This window comes from Schistocerca piceifrons, chromosome 7 (assembly GCF_021461385.2).
Source record: "Schistocerca piceifrons isolate TAMUIC-IGC-003096 chromosome 7, iqSchPice1.1, whole genome shotgun sequence".
Taxonomy (NCBI): Eukaryota; Metazoa; Arthropoda; class Insecta; order Orthoptera; family Acrididae; genus Schistocerca; species Schistocerca piceifrons.
This window is the reverse complement of record NC_060144.1, coordinates 416,601,275-416,621,486: the sequence shown is the minus strand read 5'-3', so window position 1 is coordinate 416,621,486 and position 20,212 is coordinate 416,601,275. Positions and strand designations below refer to the sequence as shown.

General features: G+C 42.4%; 1 protein-coding gene across 1 annotated transcript in view; it reads left to right on the top strand.

Annotated features, from left to right (window-relative positions):
• Nucleotides 1–19,960, top strand: part of LOC124805228 (protein transport protein Sec61 subunit alpha-like) — a 50,495-nt gene extending 30,535 nt beyond the window's left edge. Inside the window, exon 3 of the mRNA XM_047265731.1 lies at nt 19,602–19,960. Within this exon, the coding sequence (XP_047121687.1) occupies nt 19,602–19,960 (359 nt within the window). The remainder of the gene's footprint in view (nt 1–19,601) is intronic.
• The last annotated feature ends 252 nt before the right edge of the window (nt 19,961–20,212 follow it).

Genomic DNA, 20,212 nt, shown 5'->3' with positions numbered 1-20,212 from the left:
CATTTGTATGTGGTCATCCACATTTGTATGTGGTCCCGGCGCGCAAGTCTCCCAAAGTGGCGTCGACTGGAATACGAGTTGCACTTGGCGGCCGAACTTCCCCGCATCGGGCCTCTTGGCCAACGATGTCATCCACTCATTTACATTTTTTTTTGTATGTGGTGCAGCCTCCATGAGCGTAATGCAAGCGCTGATTGTGGCATACAGTTGATCGTACAGATGGTGCATACTGTGCTGGGATGCGTTATGTCATGCCTAATCGACTTGATGACGAAGTTACGTAAGAGTTGTTGGGCGATGATTCGCATGAGTCACTTATCATCCCATCACAGTCCTCACGTACTCGATAGGAGAGAAGTCCAGAAGAAATTGGACTGGCCAGCGAAGTACCTGCATGTCTTGCATCACGTTGAGTTTCATGGACAATGTGTGGGTGAGCAACATCCTGTTGGAACAATACGTCACATATTGCCCTTTAAACTCACATGAATCCCGTCTGTCGATTATTGTAATTTTTTTCATCCTTCATTTTCAACTGTCTTTAAATTATTTTTCAGGGAATGTTGTTTAATAGCAGATTAGCAGTACACATCGATTATGTGACTGCATAATAGATATTGAGAATCCTCATCTCTATCTTTTGTTATTCCCATTTATTTTTAAAAGCTTGTGACAATAGATTGCTAGACTGCCACTTCTTGGATCTGTGAACGTCCATCAAACAGCGGAGAGTAAACAGTGCTGACACCACGATTCTGCTCAACTGCAGGGAGACGTGCCGACCGAAAAATGCCGTACCGAAGTACTAAATAAAAAGTGGCGCTGTACTGGGTACTTCCATGAATTACCAAACAAAGACAATAATCAAACAAAGACAAACATCACTCCGCATGCGATCCGCATGTTGGGCTCTCTTGCAGCTTGGCACTCTGCGGCCAGCTCTGGTCTAGACAGTAACGGCTAAATATGGATGCAGCACATCGGTGACCTAGGGCATTCTGCGTGTGTTGTGCAAGGATCGAACAATGGATTTACTGTAAGATGATCAGGATGTCGTGATCCTCAGAAGCACTCCACACATTTGCCCAAGTTAACACCAACAGATTTCTTTTTGTCAAGGTATCTAAGGAATTGGGTTTTTGTCACCGAATTCACACCCTAGGCGTAGAGGAAGATTACAACTCGTCCACAGGTCGTTTAGAGTGCACATTAAGTTATCCATTCAGAAAATTGGACAGTAATTTGAACACCTTAACTAATTGAACATTCCTTCAGCAGGACATCCACCTGAACATAGCCACCTATCTACAGCATGATGCATTCACTCCTCAAACATTGAATGTTTCTAACTCCATAACCAAAATTTATAGGAATTTGATTTGAACTGGTTTGTACACACTTGGTTTAAATACATGATAGAGAAAATAATGTTCAGTTAAAAATATTAGAACCCGTTGCTCTAAGTCTCTGGAAAATAATTAAATAAATTATGTTCACAGTTTCACAGAAAGGGTATCGTTCTTATGTTTACCTGTCTAAATAAATTTCTTATTTTGTAGGTTACGTAGAAAAACACAACCGAGCTTATTACAAATGAAATAACCAATAAAAGTAAAAACCCACGTAGCGTGACCTCAGGGTGAAATTTTCTCAACAGTCTGCGTGGTACAAGGGCAAACGTAACGTGCCACTAATTCACCACAAACTGTCTGTTGCCATCCTACACCGAATTCCACCAGCCATAGGATTTCACAAGGAAACATCGTTTACGATTCGCATTCTTGCTACATAGTTCAATCCCAGTGCTGTGCCACTAGATTCATCGCAACATTTATATGTGGCCACAATCACTAGCAACGTGAGTCTGTTGACTAAGTGACCCTTCTCACTACTGATGGTGGCATCTTACTCGATTTCGCTACAGGGTATTAGTCATGACATAGCTAACAACTGTGCCATTACAGAGACTAACAGAGTTTAAATTTTGGGTGTAAGTATTATATTACCTGTTCGATGACAAGTATGAGTCACATATTGTATTTTACATCTCTCTTTGTGTTAGCAAGACTTGCCCCCAGCTTCTAGTTGTAGTAGAGTGACTATACACGTGAGGTTGTCATTGGAGATACGCAAATGTGTTTCATTTCGCGGTTTTTCAGAATTCCACTAACTTTGCATCTTCAGAGATGTCCCTTCATTGCAATGGAAGCACTTCGTTGTGGCCTCGTCTAGAAGTGAGAGATATAGCGCTGTAATGGTGATATATTAGCACCCGGAGTAGACAACATTCCATTGGAACTACTGACGGCCTTGGGAGAGCCAGTCCTGACAAAACTCTACCATCTGGTGAGCAAGATGTATGAAACAGGCGAAATACCCTCAGACTTCAAGAAGAATATAATAATTCCAATTCCAAAGAAAGCAGGTGTTGACCGATGTGAAAATTACCGAACTATCAGTTTAACAAGCCACAGCTGCAAAATACTAACGCGAATTCTTTACAGACGAATGTAAAAACTAGTAGAAGCCGACTTCGGGGAAGATCAGTTCGGATTCCGTAGAAATGTTGGAACACGCGAGGCAATATTGACCCTACGACTTATCTTAGAAGCTAGATTAAGGAAGGGCAAACCTACGTTTCTAGCATTTGTAGACTTTTGACAATGTTGACTGGAATACTCTCTTTCAAATTCTGAAGGTGGCAGGGGTAAAATACAGGGAGCGAAAGGCTATTTGCAATTTGTACAGAAACCAGGTGGCAGTTATAAGAGTCGAGGGACATGAAAGGGAAGCAGTGGTTGGGAAGGGAGTGAGACAGGGCTGTAGTCTCTCCCCGATGGTATTCAATCTGTATATTGAGCAAGCAGTGAAGGAAACAAAAGAAAAATTCGGAGTAGGTATTAAAATCCACGGAGAAGAAAGTAAAACTTTGAGGTTCGCCGATGACATCGTAATTCTGTCAGAGACAGCAAAGGACTTGGAAGAGCAGTTGAACGGAATGGATAGTGTCTTGAAAGGAGGATATAAGATGAACATCAACAAAAGCAAAACGAGGATAATGGAGTGTGCCGAATTAAGTCGAGTGATGCTGAGGGAAGTAGATTAGGTAATGAGGCACTTAATGTAGTAAAGGAGTTTTGCTATTTGGGGAGCAAAATAACTGATGATGGTCGAAGTAGAGAGGATATAAAATGTAGACTGGCAATGGCAAGGAAAGCGTTTCTGAAGAAGAGAAATTTGTTAACATCGAGTATAGATTTAAGTGTCATGAAGTCATTTCTGAAAGTATTTGTGTGGAGTGTAGCCATGTATGGAAGTGAAACGTGGATGATAAATAGGTTGGACAAGAAGAGAATAGAAGCTTTCGAAATGTGGTGCTACAGAAGAATGTTGAATATTAGATGGGTAGATCACGTAACTAATGAGGAAGTATTGAATAGGATTGGGGAGAAGAGAAGTTTGTGGCACAACTTGACCAGAAGAAGGGATCGGTTGGTAGGACACGTTCTGAGGCGTCAATGGATCACCAATTTAGTATTGGAGGGCAGCGTGGAGGGTAAAAATCGTAGAGGGAGACCAAGAGATGAATACACTAAGCAGATTCAGAAGGATGTAGGTTGCTGTAGGTACTGGGAGATGAAGAAGCTTGCACACGATAGAGTAGCATGGAGAGCTGCATCAAACCAGTCTCAGGACTCGTATGGCCGAGGGTTTTGGGTGAAAAGGGACATAAAAGCATAACTCAGGATCGCCTGGAGGAATTTCAAGCAAATTTAGTATGAACATAACTCTTTATTAGTATTATTATTTATGTAAAAATACTGTGGGGTTAATACACCCCTATCACCTCTAGGGACGGGGGTGAGGATGTGAGGCCTTGACATGTATAAATATTCGACAATGACCTATATTAATATGGAATCCACAGTTTTCGCTGTCGCTACGCTCACTGGATGACATGTCGCTCCTGGGGGGAGGGGGGGGGGGGGATGCAGGGAGAGTGACATATCAGCATAACTGCAATACCTGAAGCAATTTATACCAAACTTGGGGCACGTATCACTTGATACCTGGATAAAATTACTGTGACAATGAGGCGCCGCTAGCAACTGTGGCTGAGGGGGTGGGGTGAAAGGATACTGAGGCACTGCAGTGCTACAATTCATTGCCATGCACGGCTAGTGGGGAATTGTTATGGCCCAACATTAGGCTCGACGTGGGACAGTTGGTGCCCAATTAGAATGTGAATAATAAGTTTATTGGAAGGAGCCTAATTTCAGTGTTCTTCTTTGGAGCTTAGCCGGCGGCGGTGGTCTAGCGGTTCTAGGAGCTCAGTCCGGAACCGCGGGACTGCTACGGTCGCAGGTTCGAATCCTGCCTCGGGCATGGATGTGTGTGATGTCCTTAGGTTAGTTAGGTTTAAGTAGTTCTAAGTTCTAGGGGACTGATGACCACAGATGTTAAGTCCCATAGTGCTCAGAGCCATTTGAACCATTTTTTGGAGCTTAAATACAACAACACAAGAAGTACTTTTCAGTGAAGTCTTTGTCTTGAAGTGAATGAGAGCCGGTAAATCTGGTGGACTGAATCACAGTCACCAAAGTTTCAGTTAACATCCTACATGGTGCACGAATTATCTCTGATTGCATGAGCACTATGACATGCCATAATACCAAAATCCTGGAAGTCTGCTGTGGTAGAAGCCAAGTCTTGGTGTAACGTGACGACGACTGCAGGCAGCTCCACGCAGCATCAGCGGAGAACGTCTGAAGTCGGTAGGCTGGCTGGCAAACACATCTACAAACGATGTCATAGTCGTTTTACCGGCTTATAAGCTTTTAATTCGTTATTTGTCAAGTCTGTTCAAAACATTGACTCATTCGGTATCTATGTTCTTGCCAGCAAGACAGTTAGGTTCCTAGAGAAGTATAGCTTTTCTTTGCATTCCCATAGAAACTGCCATGCAGAGACTGTTTCTTACTACATTTTATCGTACTCTTAAGACGAGCAAACTTATCCGCTGGGAAGCTGGTGTTTCTGCCAGCAACAATAACCGCAAACAACTGTACGTTGGAGTAGTCGTCGAAAATGTCAGACTGTAGACAGTTTACTGCATTTTGGGACAAACGAACACATCTGTTTATACAGCTCGATTCGCATCTGGATCTTTTTAGGAAATGATGATTAAACTGCAACTAAATGTGGCAGACTAGACGTACACCTAGTCATATACGCAGAAGTAGTTGCAAATGAATGGCTACCAGTTTACGCCAAAATAGAATCCTTTAGCTGGGAACAGAATGAATCTTGTGTTTGACCTTGTGCGAAGACCAACAAACAGTATTTTGCAACTGTACTCTGTGTCAATCAGTTCCATTTAGTTTCACTTAACGAATAACTTACAGACAGGTGCTCTGTGGTGTTTAACAGCGTTATGCAGTTTGTCTACTGGGGTAATAAATCCCTAAGGGTCGTTATTGTTATGTATACAAAGAAAAAAGAAAACTGGAAATTGAGGACATCGAAGTCAGGAAATGAAAAACTGGAGTATATGGCTTAGCCAACTGCTGCATAGGAAGAACATGTAAACAGCAATTGGAAAAATAGCACTAGTAAAGACAACTGCTGGCAAGGTGGTGCTTTTCGAGCCATAGTAATCGCAAATACCATTTGTTGGAGTACTGGTCGGAAATGTCAGAATCGAGACCTCTTACTGCATTAACGGACACACAGAAATAATGTTTACAAGGCTCCATTTACATCTGGAACTTCCTAAGAAATGAAGTGCACTAGATGTTGTACACCTAGTAGAACAACAACCGTTTGCCGAATTTAAAACTGATGGAATAACAGCTTTTAACTGTAATTCATTTACAAAATTTCTTTCCAAAGGGGGAGCCATCTCCATGTATGGTAAAATTTCGATCAGTTTGGTATTTGATTTGATGCACACACCTCACCTAAGAAGTGTATTCTTTTTTCTAACCTCCATGCTCTGACATGGCAAGCCCAAGTGCTCACAATGTGTTTTGCACGAATGCTGATAGGCGATAGTGCATACATTTCAAGAATGCACATGGAATCTCTCAGTAACGCAAACACTCTGACGTGATCGAGTTCTCAAAAATATGTGTACATGCACAGCTGCAAGCTGGCTACTTCTGTGATGCATAATTCCGTATAGCACATTCTTATTTTGTTTGTGGGTATCTGGTCTGCCAACATTACAATGAGTTTTCACTCTGGTACAAGAACTGCAGCGGCCTTGACCGAGAGCAAGAAGAGACTTGCTTGACACACCCTGTGACATTACAAGACTGCTTCCAAGATGGCCAACTGTTATCTCAGATACCAGGTGACACTGATGAGCTGGACCTGCATGCTATGCTGGCCCTCAGATCTGCAAACATGTGTACCGCAGCATCCACCATACTTGATGCTTGGTGATAACTCGGCAGCTCTCTTTTGGCATTCAGATGAGGCCACTGCAGTTCTGCGTGACAGTGCAAAAAACATTCTAACGGTGGTAGGCTGGGTCCTGCAAAGAAAGTACGACTGCGTGATGCCATTTCATAGTACAGAAGCAGACAGACTGCCAGATATGCACGTATGTGTATTTTTGGGAACTTTATCATGTGACAGCATTTGCATTATTGGGTGACTGCACATGGGTTCTTTAAGGTATGCATTATCACGTGATTCTGACCCTGGAACATACTCAGCTGTCGCCATTTGTGTTAAACACATCAGGTGCACTTGAGCCTGCTAGCGCAGAGCATGGAGGCTAGGGAAACAATACACTTTCCAGATAAAATGTGTACATCAAATCACGTATAAAAATGATACGTTATTTCTGTTTATAGTAAATGCTAATATCGCACTGTGTGTGAATTAATATGTAAATTTTGCTTATGCATTTTGCAATAGCTTTTTCTTTTTTACAGTTGCAGTTTAAATATTCTTTTAGGTGGTTGTCTACAACATATACTTCAGATTTTCGCTACTTGAATTCAATGTTCTCTTTTTGTATACGTAACCTTGACTGTGCTTAGGAGTTTATTACCCCATTAGATAAGCTACTTAACACTGTTAAACATCACTCAGCAGCTGATCTGTAAGTTATTTGTCAATCGAAACTACATGAAAGTGACTGGCACAGTGGACAATTGTAAATACTGATCGTTGGTCTATGCGCAGGGTCAGACACGTGATACATTGTGTTTCCAGCTATAAGAGTCTATTTTGGTGTAACTAGTAGACATACATTTGCTCGCTAAAATTTTAAGCATAGGACTAGGTGTATTACATCTAGTCTGTCACATTTAGATGCATTGTAAACCATCTTTTTTCTTTTTTTTATTTACCGATCCAGATATGAATGGAGCTGTATAAACCGATTTTTCGTTTGTCCCTTAATGCAGTAAACGGTCTCGATTCCGACATTTTCGACCAGCACTCCAACGAATCGGTATTTGCAGTTACTATGTCTGGCAAAAGCACCAGCTTCCTAGTGGTTTTCTTTGCTAGTGTTAAGAAAAAATAATGAAATCTAGTAAGAGTCATTGTCACCGTGACAGTATCGATCGGAATGCAATTGCCTGCAAGGTGATAGATACCTGAAGGACTCAATGTATCGAACAGAGGAAAGACAGTACCTTAAGAGTCATAAACCTTTCATATGACCGTGACGTCTCTTTAATGTGTTAGCTTAGTGCTCTGAGGCTAAACGTTATATGTGTTAACGTGCTACAGTTTCACCACACTATGCTACAGTCAATATACTTTCATGAAAAAGGCCAAAATAGCAATCATGTTTGATCCAATCTATAATTATTTATCACATGCATAACAAGTTTCTCATTTTCATGGCGTGCTGCGTGCAAAATGCGGGATTGGTTTGTCAGCCAGGGGTACTTACAAGGTTGGGTTAATGGATGTGGAATATAATCATGATGAGAAAATATTGTGAAGCCTATTTTACTGTGGGGTTGGTAAACCATTCCAGTGTTTACATATACATATGTCCGAACAACAGTCAGGCTGAAAAACTGGCTAATTCTGCACACATATCCCAGATTCTTTGTGTTGGAAACTTATTAGGATTTTTGGTGGGTTAGCAAATAAGACAAGGAACTATTCTGCTACAAAATAAAAAACTGTTAAGGTTTTTGTGGCCACTTGTTGACAAACTACCTGTTGGCTTCTGTCTCAGGTTCTTTGGCCGATGTTTTTTAATGAATTTTGTGACATTTCGCCAGCACCAGTGGCTGCCATTATAAAATCATGACCTTCCATTGCAGTGGAAGGGCGCTTCCGTGACAGTGCTAGCCACTTGTGCTGGCGAAATGTCAGAAAAATCATTAGACAGACGTTGACTGAAGAACCTGAGACAAAAGCCAACAGGTAGTTTGTCTACTACAAAGTCTTTGTTAATTTCTGCATATCCATTCACACACAGAAAACAACGCTTCCTTTATGTTTGTTTGATGTAGTTTTAGTAACATCAATCTCAATTTTTAACTTATAATTTAAATCTACGTCCAAATCATTTGTTTCTTTCCTCTGCATGTAATTAGGCAAGTACAAAGAATGTATGTTCTCGAATTCCAATACATATTTTCCCCCTTTAAACTATCTTTTTATGTCTTTAACTACTAGTTACATTCCTTCCAGCAAATCTTTTAGCTGAGATAATTTAAGGAGTTTGTTCTTACCTCTTATTTCCTGCAAAATACTACTGTTATAATGCTCCCCATTTGTCTGCGTGTACACCACCAACTCTTCTGCTGCACGTTCTTGTGGAATTTCCTTGTAGAACTTTAAGTTTACAACTTCTACAAACGAGTGGTCATTTAATGTTGCTCTTCCGTTGGTTTTAAGCTATGCGAACAGTTGTTCTGTTGCTAGATGCATGTCTTCCAGTCCACCGCATTTTGACATAATGCTTATTAAGCAGATCCTGGTGGGAATGGTGTTTTATAAACAGTTTTTTCGCAAGTCCTTTAATGTAGTACACATGCTCTAATCTATCATTTTTGGCTAGGACTGCAACGTAACAGCCGCTTATCATTACTGTTTACAGTAAGTGATAATATCTTGTATTCCCCAGTAATCTCCCTACACTGTGTTTAAAGTCATGTATACATCTTTGTAGCACATCTGAGAGAGTTTCCTTTTCCCAATTCCTTTAAGGCAGTTGTTTCAGCCCTGTACTTCAGTGTTCCTTTTTTGATTGCAATGTCCTCCATTACCAGTTTCCTTTTTCGAGGGCATTATTCATTAACTCCATTTACTGTAATTTCATCAGTGGGAAGTGGTTTCAGCCTGTGAGATACATTTACTAGTTTTCTTAAGGTTTATGGAATAAGTGTTGGTAGCAACCAGTCCTAATTCGGCAGTATCTATATTTGATGATATTGTGGAGAGCAATGCTCTAGATCGAGGGTAATATGTTTTTTTTTTTTTTTTTTGCTTTAATATAGCACTTCAGTATAACACTTATGTCGTCTTTGTTGTAGTCAGTTTTAAGAATCTCCACATAGTTTGGAGGTAGAGAGTTAAAACTGTTTGCAGCTAGAATATAGTTTATAAGCTTTTTTTGGTCCCGAATGTCTGGAAGACTTACTTGTACATCAGCCAATTTTTCATTGTCGAAGCAGACAAACTGCAGACGTTCTTAAATATAACAAAGCAGCTCTTCCGTAAGTTATTCGTTAATTGTCGCCACATGGAAGCAGTTGTCACAGAGTAGAGTGGAGCACATCGTAAATACTGTTTGTTGCTGTTTAACACGCTTAAACAGTAGAGCACAGGATCAGACATACGATCCATTTTGTAGCTGTATATTGCAGTCTCCAGCCTGGAAATAGCATGTTCTTTAACCAAGGAAGGCGTAAAAGTTTCACGTAGTCGCATGTCTGGACACTTTTTAATATCTATAAGGTTGTTAGCAATAACTTTGTTCACTCCCGGCTGTGATTTGACATACAAACTTGTTACACATCTTTACACTTGTAGTTCAACAATATAAACTGTCAGTCCCAACTGTCTTATTGTCGTCCACAGTCACACTGCTGTTTCCCTGACAGTCTTCTTCCATGCAGAAGCCATGGTTTGATATCGGAAAGTCACAGATCTCCATTTTATTAAAAATTCTGCCAAAATCTCGCATTATGTCAAACTCCAAAAGGCAATAGTCATCTGCACGAATGTGCGTCAATATTGCAGACAGCCCTTCTGTTAGAACACCCATTTTAACGTCTGGTTGTTCCACTTCGTATGGTATGGTCACAGGGCTCCTACATTTCTTCGAAATGATTTCCACAGCTTCCTTGCCGATTTTTTCCAGTATTCCTCTTGCTGATACATTATCATTCCCATGTAGGAGAAATGATAACTCTGCCTTGACACTGTATCTCGTTGTGACGAACCTGGAAAATTTAGTACGTAGGTAATACACTCCTGGAAATGGAAAAAAGAACACATTGACACCGGTGTGTCAGACCCACCATACTTGCTCCGGACACTGCGAGAGGGCTGTACAAGCAATGATCACACGCACGGCACAGCGGACACACCAGGAACCGCGGTGTTGGCCGTCGAATGGCGCTAGCTGCGCAGCATTTGTGTACCGCCACCGTCAGTGTCAGCCAGTTTGCCGTGGCATACGGAGCTCCATCGCAGTCTTTAACACTGGTAGCATGCCGCGACAGCGTGGACGTGAACCGTATGTGCAGTTGACGGACTTTGAGCGAGGGCGTATAGTGGGCATGCGGGAGGCCGGGTGGACGTACCGCCGAATTGCTCAACACTTGGGGCGTGAGGTCTCCACAGTACATCGATGTTGTCGCCAGTGGTCGGCGGAAGGTGCACGTGCCCGTCGACCTGGGACCGGACCGCAGCGACGCACGGATGCACGCCAAGACCGTAGGATCCTACGCAGTGCCGTAGGGGACCGCACCGCCACTTCCCAGCAAATTAGGGACACTGTTGCTCCTGGGGTATCGGCGAGGACCATTCGCAACCGTCTCCATGAAGCTGGGCTACGGTCCCGCACACCGTTAGGCCGTCTTCCGCTCACGCCCCAACATCGTGCAGCCCGCCTCCAGTGGTGTCGCGACAGGCGTGAATGGAGGGACGAATGGAGACGTGTCGTCTTCAGCGATGAGAGTCGCTTCTGCCTTGGTGCCAATGATGGTCGTATGCGTGTTTGGCGCCGTGCAGGTGAGCGCCACCATCAGGACTGCATACGACCGAGGCACACAGGGCCAACACCCGGCATCATGGTGTGGGGAGCGATCTCCTACACTGGCCGTACACCACTGGTGATCGTCGAGGGGACACTGAATAGTGCACGGTACATCCAAACCGTCATCGAACCCATCGTTCTACCATTCCTAGACCGGCAAGGGAACTTGCTGTTCCAACAGGACAATGCACGTCCGCATGTATCCCGTGCCACCCAACGTGCTCTAGAAGGTGTAAGTCAACTAACCTGGCCAGCAAGATCTCCGGATCTGTCCCCCATTGAGCATGTTTGGGACTGGATGAAGCGTCGTCTCACGCGGTCTGCACGTCCAGCACGAACGCTGGTCCAACTGAGGCGCCAGGTGGAAATGGCATGGCAAGCCGTTCCACAGGACTACATCCAGCATCTCTACGATCGTCTCCATGGGAGAATAGCAGCCTGCATTGCTGCGAAAGGTGGATATACACTGTACTAGTGCCGACATTGTGCATGCTCTGTTGCCTGTGTCTATGTGCCTGTGGTTCTGTCAGTGTGATCATGTGATGTATCTGACCCCAGGAATGTGTCAATAAAGTTTCCCCTTCCTGGGACAATGAATTCACGGTGTTCTTATTTCAATTTCCAGGAGTGTAGTTATAGACCACACCTCTCCTTTAAAATTACTTTTTTAACAACGAGAAAAGAATTGGTACCTGGAATGTGAGAACTTTACTCCAGACTGGGAAATCACAGGACATGATAACTGAAATGGAAAAATTAAATTTATATGTATTAGATTTAGCCGAAGTGAGGTGGCCACAACCTGGATACTTTTGGAGTGGAATTTGTGGTGTAATCCATTCTGGTACAGCAGAGAGTATTCCAGGAAATGGTGGAGCGGGCACAATCTGACGTATGAAACTGGGAAACAGTTTTGTGCAGTACAATGAACGACTAATTATAATACGGATTGAAATTAAACCAAAGTCTATATGCCAGCAGCAGAGGAGGAAAAAAAGTGATGGAAAAATGTTATGACGAGCTAATTGAATTGATAAAGAAAATACAGGGTGAAGAAAACTTTATTTTACTTGGAGATAGCAATGCAACATTAGGAGAGGGAACCGAAGGAAATACAGTTGGTAAATATGGATTGGGACAAAGGAATGAGAGAAACGAGAGACTTGTAAGGTCTGCATAGCTATAAACTAATGGTAACGAATATTATATTCTGGCATTATCCAAGGAGGAGATATACGTGGAAAGCCGCAAGAGACATACAAAGGGCACACATAGACTACATACTGGTAAGAGAAACATTCAATCAGTGAAGGACAGCTGAAGCTACCCTGGAGCAGATCTCAACACCAACAATAATTTAGTTGTGATGCTATGTGTACTAAAATTCAAAAGATTAAAGTTGGAAGAAAGAAGCAGTGGGAGGTATCTAAGCTTAAAGATGAGTCTACATAAAATAGCTACACAGCACAAACAAACAGCACCGTTGAGGAAACCAGATAACACATGAGGCTACAACAGAAATGTGGCAAAATAAAGAAATGCATTTTAAACTCTGAAGAAGTGGTATTAGGGAAAAAAGAAACAGCAGAACAGGAAAGAACGGAGAAGTCAGGAAGTCGAGAATATGATGAAGGAAAGGAGAGAGTATAAAAACTCGAAGGATGTAGAAGTAATGCAGAAATACAAGAAATTTGGTAACGAGATTAATGAGAGAGCAAAACAATATAAAGAACAACATTTTAAAGAAATGTGCGAACGCACAGATAATAGTATGAAAGTAAGTCAAATTGACATGGCATAGCAGATGTAAAGAATGTCTTCGAAACGCTTGTACAGTAGAGCGTCGATTATCCGAAGTAATTGGGGGACATGGGTGTTCGGAAAACTGGTTTGTTCGGATAATCGAACTGTACATGTTTATTTGCCAAAAAGAAGTACTGTACAGTAAATTTATTCATAAAAACAGGCATGTCTTTTAGTATTACAAAGTAACATACAAAGGCAACTTCAGTAAGAATATATAGTAATAACCTCGTACTTGTCCCTCATAGCATTTTGTATCGTCAAGTTCACTTTTTCACACAGCACCACACAAGTGGTCGTAACAGAGAACAGAAGGTGACTGCACCGTGAGAAGCTCTTCTTGGGCGCGCGCAATCCGTCAAACTTCCCGGAGCGGCACGCCTCAACTCTAGGCTGGCGCATCTGTTACTGTGAACAGCTTTGATACTGCCGCTACTTCTACTGCCATTGCCAAGCCGACAGAAGTGTGCTGATTGTTGAAACACAGCGACTGGCGGCTTGGCCTGTCAGTAGCGCCTTGTGAAGACCCCATTAGAAGCAATGTTCCGCCAGAGTTGGCCCAGTGGGGCGACTACTGTGGGAAACTTGGTTTGGGAGTGAGGGGGATGATGGACGGTGGGGTGGGAGTGTAACAGGTGCGAGCGAGTACACAGTTCGGTTAAGCGGTCGTTCGGTTGACCGTTCGGATAATCGACGCTCTACTGTATATAAAAACTACAAACGTGAAGTCGGAATAGTTCGCTGTGGTAATAAAGAAGAATCAGATATCATTCAGATGGGAGTACGATAACGTTGCTCCCTATCCCCATACTTCTTTAATTTGTAGATACAGATGGCAGTCGACATGGTGAGAAAAGACGCAAACATAGGAGTTAACAGTTCATGAAGATAAAGTGGACATGCTGAAATTCACCGATGACATAGCACTAATTACAGAAAGTGAAGGAGACCTGCGAAAAATATTGAACACAACGAATAGAATAATGGAGAAGCAGTTCTGTATGACAATAAAACACACATAAAACAAAAGTTCTAGTCAGCATTAGAAGCGAGGAAAGCAAGACAGCGGTAAAGTTGAAAATGAGACAATTGAGGAAGTGAACGAGTTTAATTAACTGGGTAGTAAAATTTCGAGTGGTGGAAGAAGCTACTGGGAGATAGTGTGCAGAACTGGCCAGGCCAAGAATGATTTTAATAAGAAGAAAAACATATTCACTACAAAGTGTATAAGCCTTGACGTGAGGAAACAAATGTTGAAGACCTACATGTTGAACACTTAAAAAATTTGCAGAGGAGCTTGGACGATAGGAGTGAGAAACATGGTGCTACAGGAGAATGATGAAAATTAGCTGGACAGAAATGATCACAAACGAGGAAGTTTTTATTCCAGCAGGAGGGAAAAGATCGAACGCGAAAAAGAAGGAGGGCTCAGCTGATAGGCCACGTACTCCGACATGACGGTGTATTGAAAAGAGTAACTGAGGGAGCAGTGAAGGGAGAAATGTCAGAGGAAGACCCAGACTGGAGTATATTAAACAAACATTGGGAGAGAGAAAATGTTGTTGAGAACTGGTTCTGTAACGGGTAGAGGCACATTTAAATTCTTCTTGCTGTGCGCATACCATTTTCCGTGTAATTTATGTTGCCAATGTTAGTAACAAGGTTGTCCAGCTTCTCCGTAATAACGACAAACCAAAGCGTTCCGCAGTTGGTCCCATCTTTCTCCCTAACAGCCGAGTAACGCTTAGCTCTTCGGAGAAATCCATGTTAACACTTTTCGCTACTACATAAGACTGATTAGCTGCGGCTATCAGGCCTTCCTTTGTACTTAAAAGAACGAAGATGGCGGCACTCTGGCGCGTTAGCACCGCACAACAGCTGTTCTGTAAGTTATTCGTTAATTGATACTAGATGGAAGTGATTGGCACAGAGCACAATTGTAAACGCTGTTTGTTGGTGTCTAATACAGTTAAAACAGCCTTGCACAGGGTCAAACTAATTTTCCCTATGAAACAGAGTTACGTGACCCGCTGTGTACCATCATTTGCTGAAAACATCTTTTCGGTATTTTGAACCATTCATAAAATAAAGGCGCCTTAGATCTGATGCGATTCACCCTGTAGACGTCACCCAAGTTCGCGGCATAGTCATACAGTGAAAGGATTAATGACTCATTTTATATTATTCGTCGTGTTACCGATTTATGCTCGCATCTTATAATAAGCAGTAAACCCTCCACTCCTGAATCTTTAAAGAATCGAACGCCCATATAATAAAGAGCTTTAGACGTGAGTTAATGTATTAAATATATTACGTGTAGACATGTAAGTGAGAAAAAGTTTAGTATAGGTTTGAAATTGTATTTAAAGTTAGTTGAAAGCCGATAAGAGCTCTCATTATCAAACACTGGACTGAGTATAGTCTGGGTAATTTGCGCTCTATTTTATGCAAAAGCTATTTTTGCGCACATCTCAATGTTTATGACGTCTTCTTCAGAAATACGCAATAATTTTGCGAGTACTTCAGTAGTACATGTGGACACAGTCTGCAAATGGTTTTGCGAATAGAGTTAGTAGTAAAAGATTAATAACCTAAAAAGTCATGCCAGAAGTTTCAGTAAGTAGTATTATTTGAAAGAAACTGCATAAATATTCAGTCAGATCTTGATAAGATCAGAGATTGACAATTTGCTTTAAATGTTCTGAAATGTAAAACTGTATACTTCACGAAACGAAACAATGTAGTATCCTAGGACTATAATATTAATGAGTCACTGTTGGAATCGGCCAACTCGTACAAATACGTGCGAATAGCACTTTGTAGTGCTATGATGTGGAATGATCTCATAGGTTCAGTCGTGGGTAAAGCACCTGGTAGACTTCGGTTTATTGGTGAAATACTGCATACATACATACATACATTAATCCTTGTTCCATAGATCATGAATACGACATTTCGTAATGATGTGGAACGTGTCACTTTAACATAGGTTTTCTTTAAACAAATTAATTAATTAATTAACTTGTTTACAGTTGTTACTTCATTTCCAAGAATTCATCTAGTGAGCAGAAGGAGATGTCATTCAGAAACTCCTCCAATTTGCTTTCAAATGCTGGTTGGCTATCTGTCAGACCCTCAATATGATTTGGCAAATGACCAAAGACCCATGTGGCAGCATAATTCACCCCTTTCTGTGCCAAAGTGAGATTTAATCCAGAATAGTGAATATCATCCTTTCTTCTAGTGAAGTGCAATCAGTCTGCAAAGGAGATTGCTGACAAGTCACTCGAGCAACCGGTTCTATAATATTGCTCAAGTGTGTGGGACACTTACCACATAGGACAAGCAGGGGATCTTGAACGTATACAGGGCAGAGCAGCACGAATGGTCACAGGTTTATTTAATCCGCGGGAGACTGTCACAGAAGTATTGAAGGAACTGAACTGGCAGACTTTTGAAGATAGACGTAAACAATGCGTGAACGCCTATTAACAAAATTTCAAGAACCGGCTTTAAATGATTACTTTAGGAATATATTGCAACCCCTTAAGCATCGCTCATACAGGGATCGTGAGGATAAGATTAGAATAATTGCTGCACGCACAGAGGCATTCAAACAATCATTCTTCCCATGCTCCATATGTGAATGGAACAGGAAGAAGCCCTAAAATTGGTACAATGGGACGTACCCTCTGCTATGCACCTCACAGTGGTTTGCAGAGTATAGATGTAGATGTTGATCTATCTCCTTTCAGTCACTGTTTTTTACTCAAGAAAAGAAGGGACCGTACAATTTTTCATGAGAAATGGCACAAAAAACGTTTACTTGAAGCGAGTCTCTCTCACTCTCATTGCGAAAAGGCCGATGAAAAGCACGTTGGACCGAAATCAGTGACTTAGTCCTTGTAAACTGCAGCACACTAGATGCCTTCTGTTAAGCGTACGCCATCCTACTTCTGATTGACTGCCAACTGACAAGACGCATTCACTAACATGTTGTTGTTGTGGTCTTCAGTCCAGAGACTGGTTAGATGCAGCTCTCAATGTTACTCTATCCTGTGCAAGCTTCTTCATCTCCCAGTACCTACTGCAGCCTACATCCTTTTGAATTTGCTTAATGTATTTATCTCTTGGTCTCCCTCTACGATTTTTACCCTCCAAGCCGCCCTCCATTACTAAATTGGTGATTCCTTGATGCCTCAGAACATGTCCTACCAACCGATCCCTTCTTCTAGTCAAGTTGTGGCACAAACTCCTCTTCTCCCTAATTCTATTCAATACCTCCTCATTTCTGAAAGAGTTTGTATGGAGTGTAGCCATGTATGGAAGTGAAACATGAACGATAAATAGTTCGGACAAGAAGAGAATAGAAGCTTTCGAAATGTGGTGCTACAGAAGAATGCTGAAGATTAGATGGGTAGATCACGTAGCTAATGAGGAAGTATTGAATAGGATTGGGGAGAAGAGAAGTTTGTGGCACAACTTGACCAGAAGAAGGGATCGGTTGGTAGGACATGTTCTGAGGCATCAAAGAATCACCAATTTAGCATTGAAGGGCAGCGTGGAGGGTAAAAATCGTAGAGGGAGACCAAGAGATGAATACACTAAACAGATTCAGAAGGATGTAGGTTGCAGTAGGTACTGGGAGATGAAGAAGCTGGCACAGGATAGAGTAGCATGGAGAGCTGCATCAAACCAGTCTCAGGACTGAAGACCACAACAACGACAACATTTATGTGACCTACCCATCTAATCTTCAGCATTCTTCTGTAGCACCACATTTCGAAAGCTTCTATTCTCTTCTTGTCCAAACTATTTATCGTCCATTTTTCACTTCCATACGTGCCCACAGTCCATACAAATACTTTCAGAAACGACTTCCTGACACTTAAATCTCTAATAGCTATTAACAAATTTCTCTTCTTCAGAAACGCTTTCCTTGCCATTGCCAGTCCACATTTTATATCCTCTCTACTCCGACCATCATCAGTTATTTTGCTCCCCAAATAGCAAAACTCCTTTACTACTCTAAGTGTCTCATTTCCTAATCGAATTCCCTAAGCACCACCCCACTTAATTCGACTACATTCCATTATCCTCGTTTTGCTTTTGTTGATGTTCATCTTATACCCTCCTTTCAAGACACTGTCCATTCCATTCAACTGCTCTTCCAAGTCCTTTGCTGTCTCTGACAGAATTACAATGTCATCGGCGAACATCGAAGTTTTTATTTCTTCTCCATGGATTTTAATACCTACTCCGAATTTTTCTTTTGTTTTCTTTACTGTTTGCTCAATATACAGATTGAATAGCACCGGGGAGAGGCTACAACCCTGTCTCACTCCCTTCCCAACCACTGCTTCCCTTTCATGTCCCTCAACTCCTATAACTGCCATCTGCTTTCTGTACAAATTGTAACTAGCCTTTCGCTCCCTGTATTTTACCCCTGCCACCTTCAGAGAGTATTCCAGTCAACATTGTCAAAAGCTTTCTCTAAGTCTACAAAACCCTTCCTTAATCTTCCTTCTAAGATAAGTCGTAGGGTCAGTATTGCCTCACGTGTCCCCGAGGTTGGCATCTACGTTTTTCCATTCGTCTGTAAAGAATTCGCGTTAGTATTTTGTAGCGGTGACTTATTAAACTGATAGTTCGGTAGTTTTCACATCTGTCAGCACCTGCTTTCTTTGGGGTTGGAATTATTATATTCTTCTTGAAGTCTGAGGGAATTTCGCCTGTCTTATACATCTTGCTCACCAGATGGTAGAGTTTTGTCAGGACTGGCTCTCCCAAGGCTGTCAGTAGTTCTAATGGAATGTTGTCTACTCCCGGGACCTTGTTTCGGCTCAGGTCTTACAGTGCTCTGTCAAACTCTTCACGCAGTATCGTATCTCCCATTTCATCTTCATCTACATTTCCATTTCCATAATATTGTCGTCAAGAACATCGCCCCTGTATAGACCCTCTTATACTCCTTCCACCTTTCTGCTCTCCCTTCTTTGCTTAGTACTGGGGTTCCATCTGAATTGTTGATATTCATGCAAGTGGTTCTCTTTTCTCCAAAGGTCTCTTTAATTTTCCTGACATGTAACGGCGATTTTCTGATATCTGGGCCAAGCTCATTCAGACGGCACCGTCCAAAATCAAGTCATTCTTTCTGAAACACACTGTATTTAGTGAATATAGTCAGCATAATTTGCGCGTCATGAATTATGCTCCATCAAGACATATACACTATTTGTAAAATTCCCCTTGCTGTCTTAAATCTTTAACATGAGACTTTTCCTCTTAATGGATAGGTCGTGACAGTATTTTAAATTTTTAGGTTTGGATATTAATTAAAACTCATCCGAAATAACTGAAAGACCACGTTTTTGTAGCTGCTGGAAGCCGTTAGATAGGTAATTTGCAACTCGGTCTGTGCACCGTAAGCTAAGTTAGCTATTAAGTAAAGCAGATGGTTACCTTCCTGTTATGAACGGTTCAAAAGTTTGTAATTTTTACATTTTACGTAGCTTTTGCTGCTGAGTAATGCGACCGCTCTCCGTGGCAGACCCGATGCACGCGCTGCTGTACCTGTGCTTCATGCTGGGCTCGTGCGCCTTCTTCTCGAAGGCGTGGCTGAGCGTGTCCGGGTCGTCGGCTCGCGACGTGGCGCGGCGGCTGCGCGAGCAGCGGATGGTGATGCCGGGACACCGCGACGGGTCGCTGGTGCGCGAGCTCGACCGCTACATCTCGACGGCCGCCGCCTTCGGGGGCGTCTGCATAGGCGCGCTCTCCGTGCTCGCCGACGTGCTGGGCGCCATCGGCTCGGGCACCGGCATCTTGCTCGCCGTCACCATCATCTACGAGTACTTCGAGATATTTGTGCGCGAGCAGGGCTCCCCTGGCTCCGTCGGCCTTCTCTTCTGAGACGGACCTGGAAGACTGGCCTGTGGTCGGACGTTCGAGTCGGCAGATCCTTTCTGGAAAGTTGCACTGCAAAGTACGATGCGAAGAACACGGACTAGTGATGAGTATGAATATGAGTGCATTGTCAAATAGTGCTCGCTGAGGAGCGCTGTGCCAATATGTTGTATCTGACACAGACCCTTCCTCGTACGCACTGGAAATTTCCAGAGGCTGTTTTGGTCCGACTGTGTCTTAACGAATGGTGGGAAGCTG